Below are 15642 nucleotides of genomic sequence, written 5' to 3'. Positions count from 1 at the left end.
TATCGCTACAATGCGTGATTACGGTTATTTTTCCAAATAGTTTAGTTTAGGCCGCTACCACCTGTTTTCCTTAAACTGGTAACTCCCACCTGTAAAGAAAAACGCTTCTTAATTCAATTTGCTTCTATTTAACAGTCGTAATTAAATACATTCCACCATGTGTACCAATCCCAAATAAATCGTCTTTGTTCTTGCAATCCGATAAATCTGTCGAAATTCGGTTCTCTTTGAGCGTCAACAGCAATTTGACATTTTCCTATGCCACCATCAGCATTAAAGCAGGCAATGTCTTTCACGAACGTCCTCGACAATATTGACACAGTGTTGAGATAAACAGTGTCGATGCCTTTGTTACGGCCTACGGATAAGAGGCGGGTGTCGACGATAAACAAATGCTTGGAATGGAGGCGGCACAACCCGCTTTTCTCACGCCAGGGAAAAGTTCGCAAAGGATTGAAATGTGCCCCTCTGGTCTTAAAATCCTTTAATTTGCAATTTGGTTTGTACACAACTTTAAGCTTAGTTGGACGAGATTATTCACTACAATCTATGCCGTAATGTAAAATCCTTGTCGCAATAATATTTTTATTTTAATAATCTTGGAATGCAAGCCACAGGAAAAAGCTGTTGCATTTTTTTGAATTTTAAGAATTTTTTGTTTCTCAAAAATGGTGGATGCGCCGGGCGAAAAACTATTTTCATACGCAATTACAGTAGCACCTCGATTATCCGGAGTATTAAAACAACTTTTTTAGCGAATTACATATTACATTAGCGTATATCTATTTATGTAGATGTCATGTTATCAAGTTTTTAGAGGCTAAAATACGAATTTTTTGTTTTTTACAGTTTAATACTATTTTTCGTACGTCAGTTTTATTTTTACTAAACTGAGGATGTCATGAAAATCAAGACACGGTTAATCGAGGTTCCACTATATTTCAAATATTCTTTCTCTGGTACATCATTTTTTTTACTGCACAATGAAACGTGTGTCTTGGCTCCACGTCGTTGTTCCACCAAGAAAACCGCATTTTACCTATCTGATTTATATGGAAGCACTTAAAATAGCCGAGACGTCTTACAAGGTTTCGGTTTCAGTAAGAATCAACTTGGTCGAGCGTGAAACTTCTTATCGTTCTTTATCTAGAGACAAATTCATAGCGGAGATGGTAGCGACGTTGGTTTTTTGGTGGTCGAACTTTTTGTGTGATAAAGAAAAGAACGGAAACGATTGGTTAGCAAATCGTCGAGGAAAGTTAGAAAGTATTTTCGCTCCAACCAAAATTTTATCCAAACTTTGGAGGTATCAAAACGAGACAGCATTTCACTTTAGTATTTCTTTGTTTCGCGTGATTTTATGAGAATGTATAGACACTAGAATTTGCCTACAATCCTGTAGATTGCGGAGTTCAGATACCTAACCTCGGTTAACCTCATCCTGACCTCTCGGTGCATTTCCATTTTCCTTTCGGTGTAATTCAGAATCAAGCTATAATGAGTGCTCGAAGAGTGATGCGTTCATTTATTAGTCTTTATGAAATTCTTAGCAGAGCTTTTCGTCGAAGTGCAGACAACGAGAGTTGTGTAAGCTGGCCAGATCATGGCCATTCATGAGACATTACGATAATTGCTAGTGCCTTTAATTTTCATAACTTGAACATTTAAAACAAAACGGCATATCTAATCCAGGAATGCTGCCAGCTAAATTACATTTATGTAAATATACACAGCATCGAAAGCTCCCTGCTTTGGAAAACAATACGTACAAGCAGGGCACAGACAAAACAGTGAATTCGGTATCTGCTTAGTGAACTGTCATTGTCATAAGTTAAATTTGCGCTGAATTGAATGAAAGAGAAAGATGGAACACGAGGGAGGAGTGCGGTGAAGTTGTGTCATTCGCTAGGATGTCAGGGAGGAAGGCTTTGAAATGAGACTAACACAGAGAAGTGAAATAATATAGCGGTGTTATAATTCCCTAGGCGGATCAGAAACTAAGATGTTAAATACACCAGTTTTTTCATCATAGTCTGTTTGCATCCTCAAAGGAATCAAAATACTAAAGCATTCAAATCAAAGGTATTGAGAACTTCTCATACTTTTGACAAATATTTAATTTAACATGTTTTAAAATGAATAGAATATTTAATACAAACAAAGTATAGTTTGGACACGCATCAATTTTAAATATTTTGCTGTTAGGGTTTTGAGGGTATCGTAAGAAAAACTATAAACTTTACTCGTCGGAATCATCCTTCCAGAACATGTGAAATTGCTCGCTTCCATCTGTGACTTCACAACTGGCCATTCGTTTGAAATCCTATGAACAATTGATTGATGTTTTCGATTCGCTAAATATATTTACATTATTAATTTAATGGAAGTACAGTGCCCACACAACGATTCTATTGTAATTTCAAACGATATAATACTAACACTTACCTGTAGAGCGTGTATCGGTAAAATCCAAACAAAATAGAAAAATGCATAAAAGTTAATTAAAAAACATGTTAATATTGCTATTCCGGCGCATCCACCATTTTTATACTGCATCTAACGATAGTTCTTAAAAGTTCACTATTTGAAGCCAGTGACATATCAGGTTCACAGAGCTAAAAAAATTTATTTCAAAATAAATTGAATAGAAATAGAGATGATAAATGATTAAAATTGCCAATTCTTTAATAACGTCACTTCCAATTTTTAACTCTACTTATAGACAAAAACAATTTTTATTTTGATTTTTTAGCCGGAAAAATCGTCTAAAATAACGAAACAACTGGTGTAAATAATACTTTGGCGTACAATCTTTGTTGGGGTAAAGGTAGTTTTCATTTAAATTCCCCTGGGTGATCAGTAATCTGACTTCTTTGCCACACTGCTGCAGTTTTCCGCATTGACAGCGCAAAAGTATGTTTATCATTGCCAAAAATAAAAAATTAAATTAAGTTTCTAATAGATTACGACCTAGTTGTAGGTAATCTTTACTATTTTTTATTGAATCAGCAAAAAGAGTTCAACTTCACTTTATAAAACTTTATCTACAAGCGTCTAAAAAGTAGGCATTTTTGAACAGATTTTGGTTTAAAAAGTAGCCGTTTATAGTAAACCACAGAATTAACTGACAAATTTTATTAATCTTGAAACTTGTTGACAGATGATTATTTATAATAATTAATTATTAAGAGATAGAAGACAATCGTAGATAAAACAATGTGACAAACTTGTTTAAAAAATCTCTTTATGGCATTCCTGACTCGTAAACTCTAAAGAAACTCGTTAACTTTAAATAACTATTACGTAAATGAGAAAACAGGTAAAAATGCCCTTTATTAAAATTCATATATTTATTTTGTTCTTCCTTTATTTTATTTTATTTGGAAGTAAATGGTTTTCTAAGTAATAAAAATAGCAAATTAAGTAAGAAAGAAGGCAGTGATAAACAATACAATTATTTCAACTTTTCAGGTATAATACAAAATTGAATATTAGCACCAAAATTTTACTAGAATGTAAAGTACGTTGAAAAATCCCACTTTTGGAAGTACACTAATTTTTGACAAAAATGCTGCGTACTCTCTAATTTTAATTTTGAGAAACCAATGGACAATTTCTTTGAACAATTTCCAATCATTTTTTTTTAAGAAGCATCTCATTTTTTTTCAGTGATTAGTTCCAAGCTGTAATTTTTGTAACAATGTTATTATTAAAAAATTCATTTTTTTTTTCATTTCTATTTAGTGTTCTACACTCTCTATTTAAAATAATGAATCACAACGAAAAATAAAAAACCACAACAACTATAGAATAATTCAAAATACGAGTTAAACAAAATAAAATCTCGTTGAATTTGTAAGTTCATTTAAAAATTCAGTGACCTTATAACTAGGGGCGTATTCAGCACTTTAGGATAGACGCTAAAAATTACAAAGGGAACTTGGCGCGCACGAAAATTTCCAGGATTCCCAGTTAAGGTTTCCTCGAATAACCCACCCCAAAAATAAAGTATAAATATAGAGAAATTTAAAACTTTGCGTTGTGAATGAGCCCTTCCATTGTGTACACCATTTTCAGGACAATACCGCTATTAAATCCTCCGAGGAATAATGGCGGCTATTGTTATTTTTTTCGTCGACCGCTGAAACCGCGATCTTCGCCTTTGCATAAGACCTGAAACTAGTTTGAAGATGTTCAAAGTGCATCGATGAAAGTTCTAAACTAGTGTGTGTCCTATCGTCTTTTGTGTTCATCCGAAGCCCTAACCGCACTTTTATTGCCCTTTGTTGTAGCTTATAATGCCTTTATAACGGAAAATTGCCGAACAACTTTGGTTTGTAATGAAGTTGGAAGTTGGCGAAGAAATTTATGTAGTTGATATATTTCAGCTTTGTTTGAGCCAACTCAAACTCGGTATGGAGACAATGCGGAGCTTTTTAGTGGACAAAGCACTTCTATTCCATTACTATTTATTTTTCAGAAGTAGATATTTGCTCCATTTCCACTTTTCAATAAGTGGTTGTCGTTTAGTGTGCATTAAGTATATTTCCTTCGTTTTCAGTGCATTCCACTTATTGATTCCAACTAGTACTTTTCTAATAAAAACGCGTTTTACTATTCTCACTTCAAGTTGTACGTAATACCTACATTTCATACATATACTCATTCACTCTCTCGTTAAAAGCTCACAACTTTCTGACAGTTCGTTATGCGAAACTACATAATTACATTCCACCTCGTCATTGGATCATTATTTTGCATGCCGGTGTTAAAATGTTTTTTTAATAATCCTGAAAAGCGCGTCACTAAAAAAACTGTCAATTAAGAGAGATGTGACCTACACGTACGCTAAATATTTTGGTGCAATGCCAAATCGTTGACTATAAGCAAGCATCTGTAACACAGGAAAGTTAAAATTCATTCCAATATTGATCTTCAGACGAGCGGGCTTATTTCTTTTCAACGGCAACACGCTTTGATGTTGATTTCATTGTTCCTGTTTCAATAAAATTTAATTGCATTTTTTCTTTGCAGATTCGTGTAAATCTCATGGATGGATATTCTGGAACTTAACAAAACAACTGGCGCAGCGCAAAAAATTAAAACTACTCAAAAGTAAGTAGGAAGGTCTCCATAGTCACCATTTTTCTTAAACAATGAATGAAGCAAATTTTCCAAGCACTTTTATTTGAAAAAAGTTTACATATTACATTCGCTCCAGATGTTTTCTCGATACCTCTTTGAACGAGCATTAATTATATTTGCTTTAATTTTAGTTGAAATACTATAACAAATGTTTCTGCGAAATTTCAGATTAAATGTCATTCTGCTTATTGTTTTGTTATGTTATGATACAATACATTTGTTGAGTGTCATCAAATATATCACCACAGTCATAGCAACGTAATTTAATGCGTTTACAGAATAATATTTTACTACTAATAAAATAAATGGATGTAAATTAGTAGAAGCCGACTTAATACTTTATTTGTTTAAACAATTTGTATATTTTGACTTTTAAATTGTTGAAGTATTAAATTGCGTGTTAGAACACTTGGAAAAACCATTAAGTACACCACAAATTACACTGTAATACAGTTTTATTGTCTGGAACGGCCTCAGCAGTTGGAAGCGATAAAAATGCACAAATAAACGTGTATTGCAGTTTAAAGAATACTAACTGTAACTAATTAATTGATTAGATGAAATCATTTTGTTTGCTACGTAGCAAAAACCCGAAAACTCAGAATATGGCTGAATACTTCTCAACGATTCTGTCGCATGCTACTTTGGCACAGATTGTCGCCGACCTTCATTAAAAGTGATTCCAAACTTTCCCTATCATAACTCACAAACCCGGAGAACTAATGGTATTCTACATTTCTCCGGTAAAAACCCGGAAACGCACCGTTCCGCCTTTCCCATTTTATGTGCTCCAGACCCTATCATTGCAGCATTTGAATTGTAGATATTACTAATTTTTTAGTTTAAATTCGCCGATTAGTTCGACATTCATAACAACTGGGGCTTTGTTTGGGAAAAAATTTACCTCCTTCACACGTCAATAAACGCAATAATAATCCAGCACGAATGATATTTAAAATCGCGATTTCCGGTCTCGCCGTCCATATAAAATCGAATTGAATGGCTCGCCGAAAACGATTGCTCCGTCTATTTTACAATTACTGAGCTCTGGAATGGTATTAAATTCCGTTGCCGCCGAATCAATTTAAACAAAAGGCTATCGGGGATGTCAGGACTTTTTGCGTTCGCCTTTCATTCCGTCCATTGTTCCAGGATGGAGCATCCTATCCTGTTCCTGTTCGCCCATAATGAAAAAAATCAGACTCTGATATCGATTCATTTAGGCTCGCCTTCCGGTTTAATGAATTTAATTAGGGCAGGCGACAGACGTAAATTACAATTTGCAGTTCCCGTGTTCTTTTTTCAGGCTTGTGTTGTCGTCGGTGCGGCCATCAGGAGTCGTGTTAGTGACGGGCTTTCGATAAACATTTAGCTGAGAACGAAATAGGTTAGAGTTTCTAATTTCATTTATGTGTAAGCCACTTTTACAAAATAAAGAATTCAACTGGCTCTTTAAACATTTTTTGGTAAATCAATATTGGCAAATTTAAATTGCACCCTTCGTTAATTGAGTCGATCTCTTTTCGAAGTGTCCCAGTTCGGCAACAGTACGCTTTTGACTGATCAGCCCCCAAACAATAATTCAATTCAGCGAAATCCATTTCAATCATTGTCAGTAAAGAGGGCTTCAGTACTAATTAATTCTCGATTCCCGAATTAACAAACCCGACAGATTACCAACGGCCTATTTTATTCGTTTATTAATTCACTCCCATCATCAACCCTGAAGAGAAATAGTCGTCATTTCCCGTCTCGTCCGCAATTGGGTGCCCCATTATCACCACTCTGTAATTATAGAATCGTTTGTTTCTTATCTGTTAAACGACTAGGTTCCATCACGTTAACATTATCCAATTTTCTGCATTTTTCACAACGTTTTGTAATTGATACTGGCGTTATAATATGTCCACAGCGTGAGAAGCGCAGCTGCGTTTCACGCTTGATGATTGATTGCCGTCTAATTACATTATTCATTGGTGATTGACACGTTCTGGTCCTCTAACGCACGACTACATGCACACGTCACGTACTCACACCACCATGGAAATTCTTGTCCCAGTGGAAAGGGCAAAACATGTCATCAACATGGATACTCTAATGGACACGTCGGCTGGGACAAAATGGATGAGGAAAGACTGGAAATTTTAATTCGGTGCGAGTTGCGTGCTTTTCCAAGGGACAATGCGTCTCTTTCGCCAGATAAAATTGTTAAAACTCACCAGACGAAATTATAACGAAATTATGTGGGCTAATTTTGGCGCGTTTACGCATTTTCGTAATTGATGATATTGTCGCTGCTAATCTTGGGCGTCACGTGTTTACAAATATTTTTCGGCCCGACTTTTATTTTCCAATTTATTTACCATTTAGAAAATGATTAATCTTTTGTCACTGTTTTGTTTGCGGCGTAAATTAAGCAACGCAGATTTTGTTTGTTGTTTTTCATACTCCGAAAATTGTTTCCGGATTTTGTTTGGAAAAATACCAATTTTCTCAGAATGCAAAATTTTTGGCTGCAATTTGCATTGGTGACAGCAAACAATTTAGCTCCGCTTGAATTCTTTGTTCGTAAGTAACTTGTACTAAAACAAATACAGATTTTATTGCTGTCTTTTTTGCATTAAAACAACTTTATCCATTCAACTGCTATTTTCGCAAACTGCAGCGCCAGTAAAAGTCAACACAGCTTTTGAATTGCAACGTTTATTTTTAATTTAATGTCGTACTTTTATTTAACATTAATTTAATATTTTACCATGTAATGTCGAACCGTCTGTTGAAAAAAGTCTTTTGCTGTCGTCCACTCGTCCAAAATTCTGATTACCGAAGCACGCATGCAAATTTATACAATAACAAAGCAAGTCCCGGAGAGCTAACCGGATTAACCCGGAACGTTGCGATTAGCGCGGAAATTGACTGTTACGGCCCGGAAAACGCGCGCCCGGACAGATGGCGCCCTTTCATATGCCCGAAATTAATACAAACTTAAAACGAAATTAAAAATTGCGGCCCTCAGGGAAAGACCTCCTCATCCAATTAATTAATTTTATGATCTTGTATAAATTTCAGCGATGGTGGGGCAACGTATCTATTTTCGAGTGAAAGGCTATAAAGTATTTTTTCTTGACACTATCGCTGAAAAGTCACTGTTTGGCACAGAGCCGGATTAGTAAGAATGATGGATGATGGTACAGCGTCCGCTGAAAAGTAGAAAAGCATCAAGTTGAAAAGTTTACAAAACACAATCCCAAGTTTTCCACGTACAGTTTTATGAAGTTGAGATACGCGACTTTACAAATGCGATGGTCGAGTTGTTGCTTCCAAATGGGAAATAATTAAAGAAAGTTTGGAAGTTAGAAAGAAGGAAACTTTTATGGGGTGTTTTAGAGCTAAAACTACTCACATAATTCAGAATCAAGAGAGGATTAATTTTTTTAAATTAATGTTTGTTAAAAAAGCACTGAACTAAGCTTTGTAAAAAAATAAACATTTGCATTTTAACTAGATTTATGTGGGCTAGATGGAATCAAGCGATTACACTGCACTATGGAAATTCCAAATTTCTACAATAAATACCACATTTTATAAACTACGTAATTTTTAAACATTATTTTAATTTTAATTCTGCTTTGTGGTTCGCAGTTTTAACAGCCAATTCTACGAAAATTTCAATATGTATTTACCAGAAAATTGTGTGCTTGAAAAATATCAGTTAAAAAAAATTTTGCTAAAATAATCAAAAATACGAGTATAAATGAACATTTTAAATTTAGAGAAATTAGAGAATTAGAATTAGAAATTAGAGAAACTGATTGATTGAAGACTTTACGAGCGCAAATTACTGGATATCCCGTTAATTTGAAAATGTAAATTTTTTACCTCAAATTTTAATTACTGTGATGCATCAACTACATACTGATTTTCAAAGTGTGGTCTTTTAATTTATTTATCTCCACAAAAAATGGCTATTTTTGTGTGAATTTTACGGGCTAGACTTTGTGTGGTAACATTTATTTCGCACGAGTAGGAAACAAATTTTTTTCTACAATTGGAGCAAGATGCAAAATTTAATAAGAAATATTTCAAGTAACAGTTTTGACAATTATTTTAAAATTGAAATTTCGTACTGTTTTAGGGTGCGAAAATCCTGAATTTTACGCAGATTCTTCGACGCGAATGTCCGTGAAATCTAACAAAAGTCGATAAATTGGAGGTAAACATTGAATTTTGGAGAATCTCAACTGTCAAATGTGAAATGACCTTTAGATTTCCCATGAAAAATAAATTTGGATGTGGATTTGCAGTAAAGTATGCTTTACATTAATTTTTTTTACATAAAGTAAAAATCCTGACCAAAATTGCTTACACAGAATTTGAATTCCTGTCAAAGTAACATACTTTTACACATTCTTATGTCACGTGGGTCTAAATAAATGTCATTTCGAAATTAAAATAACAATCAAAAACTCAACTTTATTCAGTGATTGAAGGAAAATATTAATATCTGCCTTTGTTGTTGTTCAATATTTTTTCAACAATGTGGTCAACACATTAAAGTCCACGACATTTTTCTTTCTTTCTCCACTAACAGATTTATTCTTAGCTCGTCGGATTCATATTTCAGTCCAAACAGCAAATCTCTTGACCGACAATTTTTCCTCATGACTAACGCTAAAATGTTCCACATTTCCCCTTGGCCTTCACTTTTACCGCATCTATTTTGAGTTGATTTTTGAACTTACTAGAACAACTGGCGATGTAAAGCGAATAAAAATAGAATCAAACAAATCACAGACATAGCAAAAATTAGCACTAAGGCGTCACGCTACGATTGTCTTGTGTCATGCAAGTTTGTTAAGGCAACCGTGATGAATTCAAAAGTTTGTTTTAAATAAGAAAAATTAAGGGCTTCTTATTATGAAAACTGTCATTTTTATTTGATTGCACTCAGTACGTGTTGCATAAAGTTTCAATTTAAAGCTTTCACCGGAAAGAAACTCTACAGACTGTATATTATTAAATCGCGAGAAAAAAGAACAAATAATTTCAACTTCATTTATTTTATGCATTTTCCCAGGAAATACAAACTCAAATGATTAAATTTTATTCCGGAAGGTTTGATGGTTAAGTTCCTTGCACTGAAAAGTGATTAGTAAGCCAACCCACTCGTTTGTTAGACGACGAAAATTTGCTGAAAATACCACACGGTTTAGATTTATTGTTATTTACGAAAACCCGACATCAATTAGTTATGTAAAGATAGACTTTACAAAAATAAATCTTGTAACCATTTATTTAATTTTTTATGAGAGTTTTCTACACACTGATTGATAAATGCATGCTTTCGTTGAGATTTATTTTATAATCATGCATATTCGTGTATAAATCGCGATGATGAATATTCAGATAGTCTTTGTGTGGAAATGTTGCATGAAATTGTAGCTGAACTGAAATGTTGAAGCATTAAGGCCAGGTGTGCTGAAGTTAGTCAAATTGGATTGGCATCGATTAGGTGTGTTTTTTATTACCAATAAGAACATTTTACGGTTATTGCGTAATTACGGAAAAAAGAAAATTCTGTGGCTATACAAGTTTGTCACAAACCTTTGTTTTTCTAGAAAAATCTACTCTACACCCGATATATAAAAATAGGAAGCAACAAACGTTGAATCTATCATTCAAGTATTTGCATAATTAATAATAAATATAGTCACATTTATGATTATTTTTAAATCAATAAATTCGGATTACAATTATTTACCATAGAACAAAACAATAATGACTAGATGTTATTGTCTCGTACACCTACATTAACAATTTCATATTATGGACATGTTATTATGGGTACTATTGCGGTTCATGGAAAACTGTAACATCCACAGTACCTATTATAATTTTATTATTATGTTATGAATTTTAATTAAGTACTGCTAATCTAATATTCAGCTAATATTAAGCCAATAACCCAAAATGAATACAGAAGTGATGCAACAGCTAGTTTGTTGATATGGGAAATTAATATTAATAAAAGATAAGAACTTGGAGCCACCCAGTGTTGTTTTACAAATAATGTACAACCCGGTAATTATTAAAAAAATGTTCAGACAACATCGGTATTGGGACGATCAATTTATTGTCTTATAGTTGTTTGTATCGTGGTGACTATGGAGATTTTGTGATTGAAGGACTTGACCAGAATTAATAAAAATGTGGTTTTGAGATAGAAGGTTTATATTCGTCTTCGTGTTTGAACAGTAAATTGTTATTTTTTTTTGTAGTCGAACATTTATTTATTGTTATTATTGTGCATTTTGATCCGCTATTGATTTACTGTTTCAGATAATTTGGATTTAATTTTGATAATTAGCTATTTGCCGTCGGCACTGTAGAATTATTCATCACATGTCCAGATTTAATTGAATTTTGTGTATCTTTAGAACAGGACTGCTAATAATAATATTAATGCAATCTTTTCTACGACGGGACCATTAAATCGAATTATTAGAGTGCCTCAGGTATGAATGAATTATGAGATTTCGTAATGGTACTTTTTTATATGATAAAAGCTCAGAATTTCTTTTATTTGTTATAAAAAGCTAAGAATTTCTTTTATTTGTTATAAATATGTAATATTATATAGGTGTAAGGTAAGGTTACGGCCATTGAGAAAGGGATGAAGGCAACCAAAAAACCAAAAAAGGAACCAAAAAAATTGAATTAATTAGATTTTTCAACCTAGTTTACCTTTCTTGATTAGCTATTAGTTTATAGCCGTAATGTATTATGAAATCAATCTTTGTATTTTCCAAAATACGGAGATATCTTTTATCATATTGTGTATTATTCTACTCTACCTATTTGTCATTGACCTATTTACGTGTAGTTTTAACAAAACTTCAGCATTCTGTAATAAAGACATTTTCAATGCCCCATGAAATAAATTTTTACTGATGTTCCAATAAAACTTTAATATTTAGAATATTTAACCCCACAACAAGGACTTTAATATTTGAAGCATTTAACAAATTTAACCGTGCTTTTGACAGCAAACTAAAAAAGCGTAAAAATGGGGTATAATTTAGGAACGATTTATGCTAACATAAATTAAGACCGACATAAATTTGTAACTTCAGGGCTTCAGAACGTAGAATCATGGAATATTAAGCACTTAATGTAATGTACCTAATTAAAAGATGTGTTCGTGGGGCCATTATCTTATAAAATATAATTACTTAATTAAAATTGTGAAGATAATCAATGAATTTTAATTAATTTGTTAGAAAGGTAACATGTTGATTTTTTTTTGGATCTAAAAATTGCTAGTTAGGAATCTCATTGCTGTTTGTCTGGAAATGGGTGGTTTATTTCGAGCTCATTAGTGAAGTCTGTAAATAACAGGCGTCCTACTATTAAACCACATGGAATTTCGCGTTGATCTTCGGTAAGTTATGTGAATTAAAAGCGTTGTAAAAAATTGATGTTTTTTTTATCATGTTGATATATAAATTTTTAAAACTGTAAATAAATTGTTTTGGAGTTTTATTTACCTTTTTAAATTACTAGGTAGAATTTGTGTGTTATTTGATCCATAATTGAAGCTATGTTTATCTATCAGAACTTTGTGCAACGAGTTCAAAGGATTTACTAAATATTTAACATATAGGTTCACATAGAATGCTAATAAATATCACATTCCACGAAATAAATCGCTTTGTTCTACCTTTTCTCCGCATACCTTGGCGAAAGGTGTCTAAAGCATGAATCATCGTCGGCGAAGCCCGTGCCAAAATAGTATAGGGTAAGCCCACACACCTATGATTCAACGTAACTCAAACGAAATTATGGAGGTCGCATTTTATTTAAATTTATACATATTATAACCGGCACAATGTGGAATCGTACAAATTGGCCCAAATTTATTCTCATATTATGTTTGCGCTGGCTGTGATTTACAAAGGGAAATTTAAAATATTTAATAAAACGTTGCCGACCCTGTTTACCTCCGCTACCTAAATAAAAGCACAAAAATACGAGATCAAGGAGCTTTGGATGAATCATACGTCGGAAAGATTGGATAGAAATTCATCAGTTAAACAACAAACAAGAAACGACATTGAAAACGGTGTCGGCGACAATTTGGCACGTGGCCTATTAATAAATCAGTCGAACGGAATTTGGATGAGCGGAATACGGAAGCAATAGAGTTGAAAGTAATGCTTGACTGTACCTGAGTTGGTTTTTTGACTAAGTAGCAGATGTTTAAGGAGATCCAATTAACGTTAGCTTGAGTTATGAGGACTATTAAAAACGTGCTGAAAATAAGTTGGAAATGCTAACTTTGATCATCAGTAAACGTAACTGACCACTGAGACGCATCATCAAATCATGCATGGTTGAAAACATAAATTAAACAGTTTAATGTGGCTCTATTTTTATTTTGAGTAAATCATTGTTGTGTACGAAACGATGAGGTGAAGCTATAAAACCAAAACATTCTTCGGAATCTTAATATTGTGATGAAACTGAAAACAATTTAATTTTAGATTGAGAATAATATGTCTGCAAAATTATTACCCTCAAACGCAACATTGCCCTGGCACAAACTGCTAAAGAGAAAACTTTTACTAATATTCACTCGCGCATTGCTATAAATTCCCAACTCCCATTCTGACAAAACAACGTTTTTTAGATCACGTTCGAAATTTCACGCTACATTTCCAATATTGTGATTACTTTGGAAATATAAACACAATTAATTTCATTTAACGCAATTTTCGTCGACAGGTGGCAAAGTTATTACACGGCATGCCTAAGATTTTTCTCGTTGCGTCACCAAGACTTAAAATAACCGACGACCCATTTCCCACCACTGATCCTGTTTATAAGTAGATTCTTATGTTTGGGGACGATAGTAATGATAGTGCAAAAGCACACAGATGATAATTTCGGTTCACCCGAAGCCTGTTGACACCCTCTAAATGCGCCATCTGCCGGTTGTCATTGTGGGGGTGGATATGTCGAAGTTAAAAATTATTCCTGAAACGGAATATGCGAATTGTGCCTCTTGCATAGCTAGAAAAGAAAAACTTGGCTTATATTTTGGTCTGTTTTATTGTTTTAAATTTTACAAAACTCCGGTCAAAACTTTATGTATCCAATCAAGCAAATTTTAATCAAAGCTAACCAACCGATAATATAAATTTACGGTTCTTCCAAAACCGTACACATTCAGTTTCTGTCAATAATTTCTTATCCAGTTTATTCAACTTTTATGTTATTACTTTGTTGAAGTTTGAAACAATATTTTCATATCTGCAAAGATTTTTCGTTAAACGCATTGAAACTTCTGTTGTACTGTTGATAGTGAGCTTAAATTGAGTTGCATAAACTAACGCTGCAAGTCTACTTTATAAGTTGTGTATGCACCATTACATTCTCAGCCTGAATTCCGAGAGTTGTAAAAGTAAATAAATTTCTTTTCTGACGTTGTAAATTAATAATAACTACATATTACAGTAGATAGAATTATGAGAGTGCTAAATTAAGTTACCCATGCAATAACTGAATTAATAAAATTAATTTTCATATATCTGAATCCATTGTTTTATATCCAACATTAATAACTTGTGAATACATATTTTCACAATAACACACGATGGTGCTAATTCAAACACTTATTCAAATAACCACAACGATAAATTATTTGTGATCCATTTCTTTCATTGTGGACCCGGAATTGTTAACCCGCACAACATTGTGTTGTAATACACTTTTTATTTATGTCGTGTCCAGAATTGTGTGTTTTCATTTCACCACATGTTTATCCGTTTCTAAATTTTTAATACAATTCCGAAAGGTGAGATCCTAGGGTCTCTAATAAAAGCGAAATTTTTCCTTCGTCAACGACCACCAAAAGCCGGCAAATGATTATGAATATGAACATCCCCTGTTTGCATCTCATTTTCCTCACTTTCCTTCAGGGCTTCCTTCAATAATTCCGCAGAAGTGCAGGCAATTTGGGGCGTTAACTAAACCGAGGGTTGATTTAAACAAAAAACTTAGAAAATGGGAATCCTCCCTACCTGCCTTAATATTTTCGTAGTCGTTGCTAAGACATTTACTGTGATACAGAAACTCCATTGAGGTTAAAAGGATAAACCCCTTATATGTTTGAAAAGAGGGAAAAGCGTGGAAATATAAAGAAGATTATCTTTTAAAGGGCCCACTTACACCGCCAAATTAACGCAAGAATCAACCCGGAAAAAAAGCGTCGGTTTTTATTTTATTGCGATTGTTGGTTGCAGGAATGAATTTAAATTGACTGCTGAACAACGGGACGTATTACAGAGATAAAGAGGGAAGTATAAATAGCGATTTTATGGTTTCATCGTGTTATAAGTACTTACACTTGAAGAGCGATTGTAATTTACGACGGTGTAAATGAGAGACTTAATGGGAGAAAAATAAGGCATGAAAGAATAGAAGAATTCATGTAGG

At 33.4% G+C, this 15642-nt stretch overlaps 1 protein-coding gene across 4 annotated transcripts in view; it reads left to right on the top strand.

The window, feature by feature from the left end:
- Window positions 1–15642, top strand: part of LOC148178344 (uncharacterized) — a 165968-nt gene that overhangs the window by 49887 nt on the left and 100439 nt on the right. For all 4 annotated transcript variants that reach the window (XM_088030838.1, XM_088030839.1, XM_088030840.1 and 1 more), the window contains one exon: window positions 5035–5115. In XM_088030838.1, the coding sequence (XP_087886964.1) occupies window positions 5054–5115 (62 nt within the window). In that variant the 5' untranslated portion in view covers window positions 5035–5053. The remainder of the gene's footprint in view (window positions 1–5034; window positions 5116–15642) is intronic.

The sequence above is a fragment of the Gnatocerus cornutus genome, chromosome 2 (assembly GCF_029298725.1).
Source record: "Gnatocerus cornutus isolate USDA-ARS CGAHR chromosome 2, icGnaCorn1.1, whole genome shotgun sequence".
In the NCBI taxonomy this organism is placed as follows: domain Eukaryota; kingdom Metazoa; phylum Arthropoda; class Insecta; order Coleoptera; family Tenebrionidae; genus Gnatocerus; species Gnatocerus cornutus.
The sequence above is the reverse complement of the archived record's forward strand: the minus strand, read 5'-3'. Positions and strand labels throughout refer to the sequence as shown.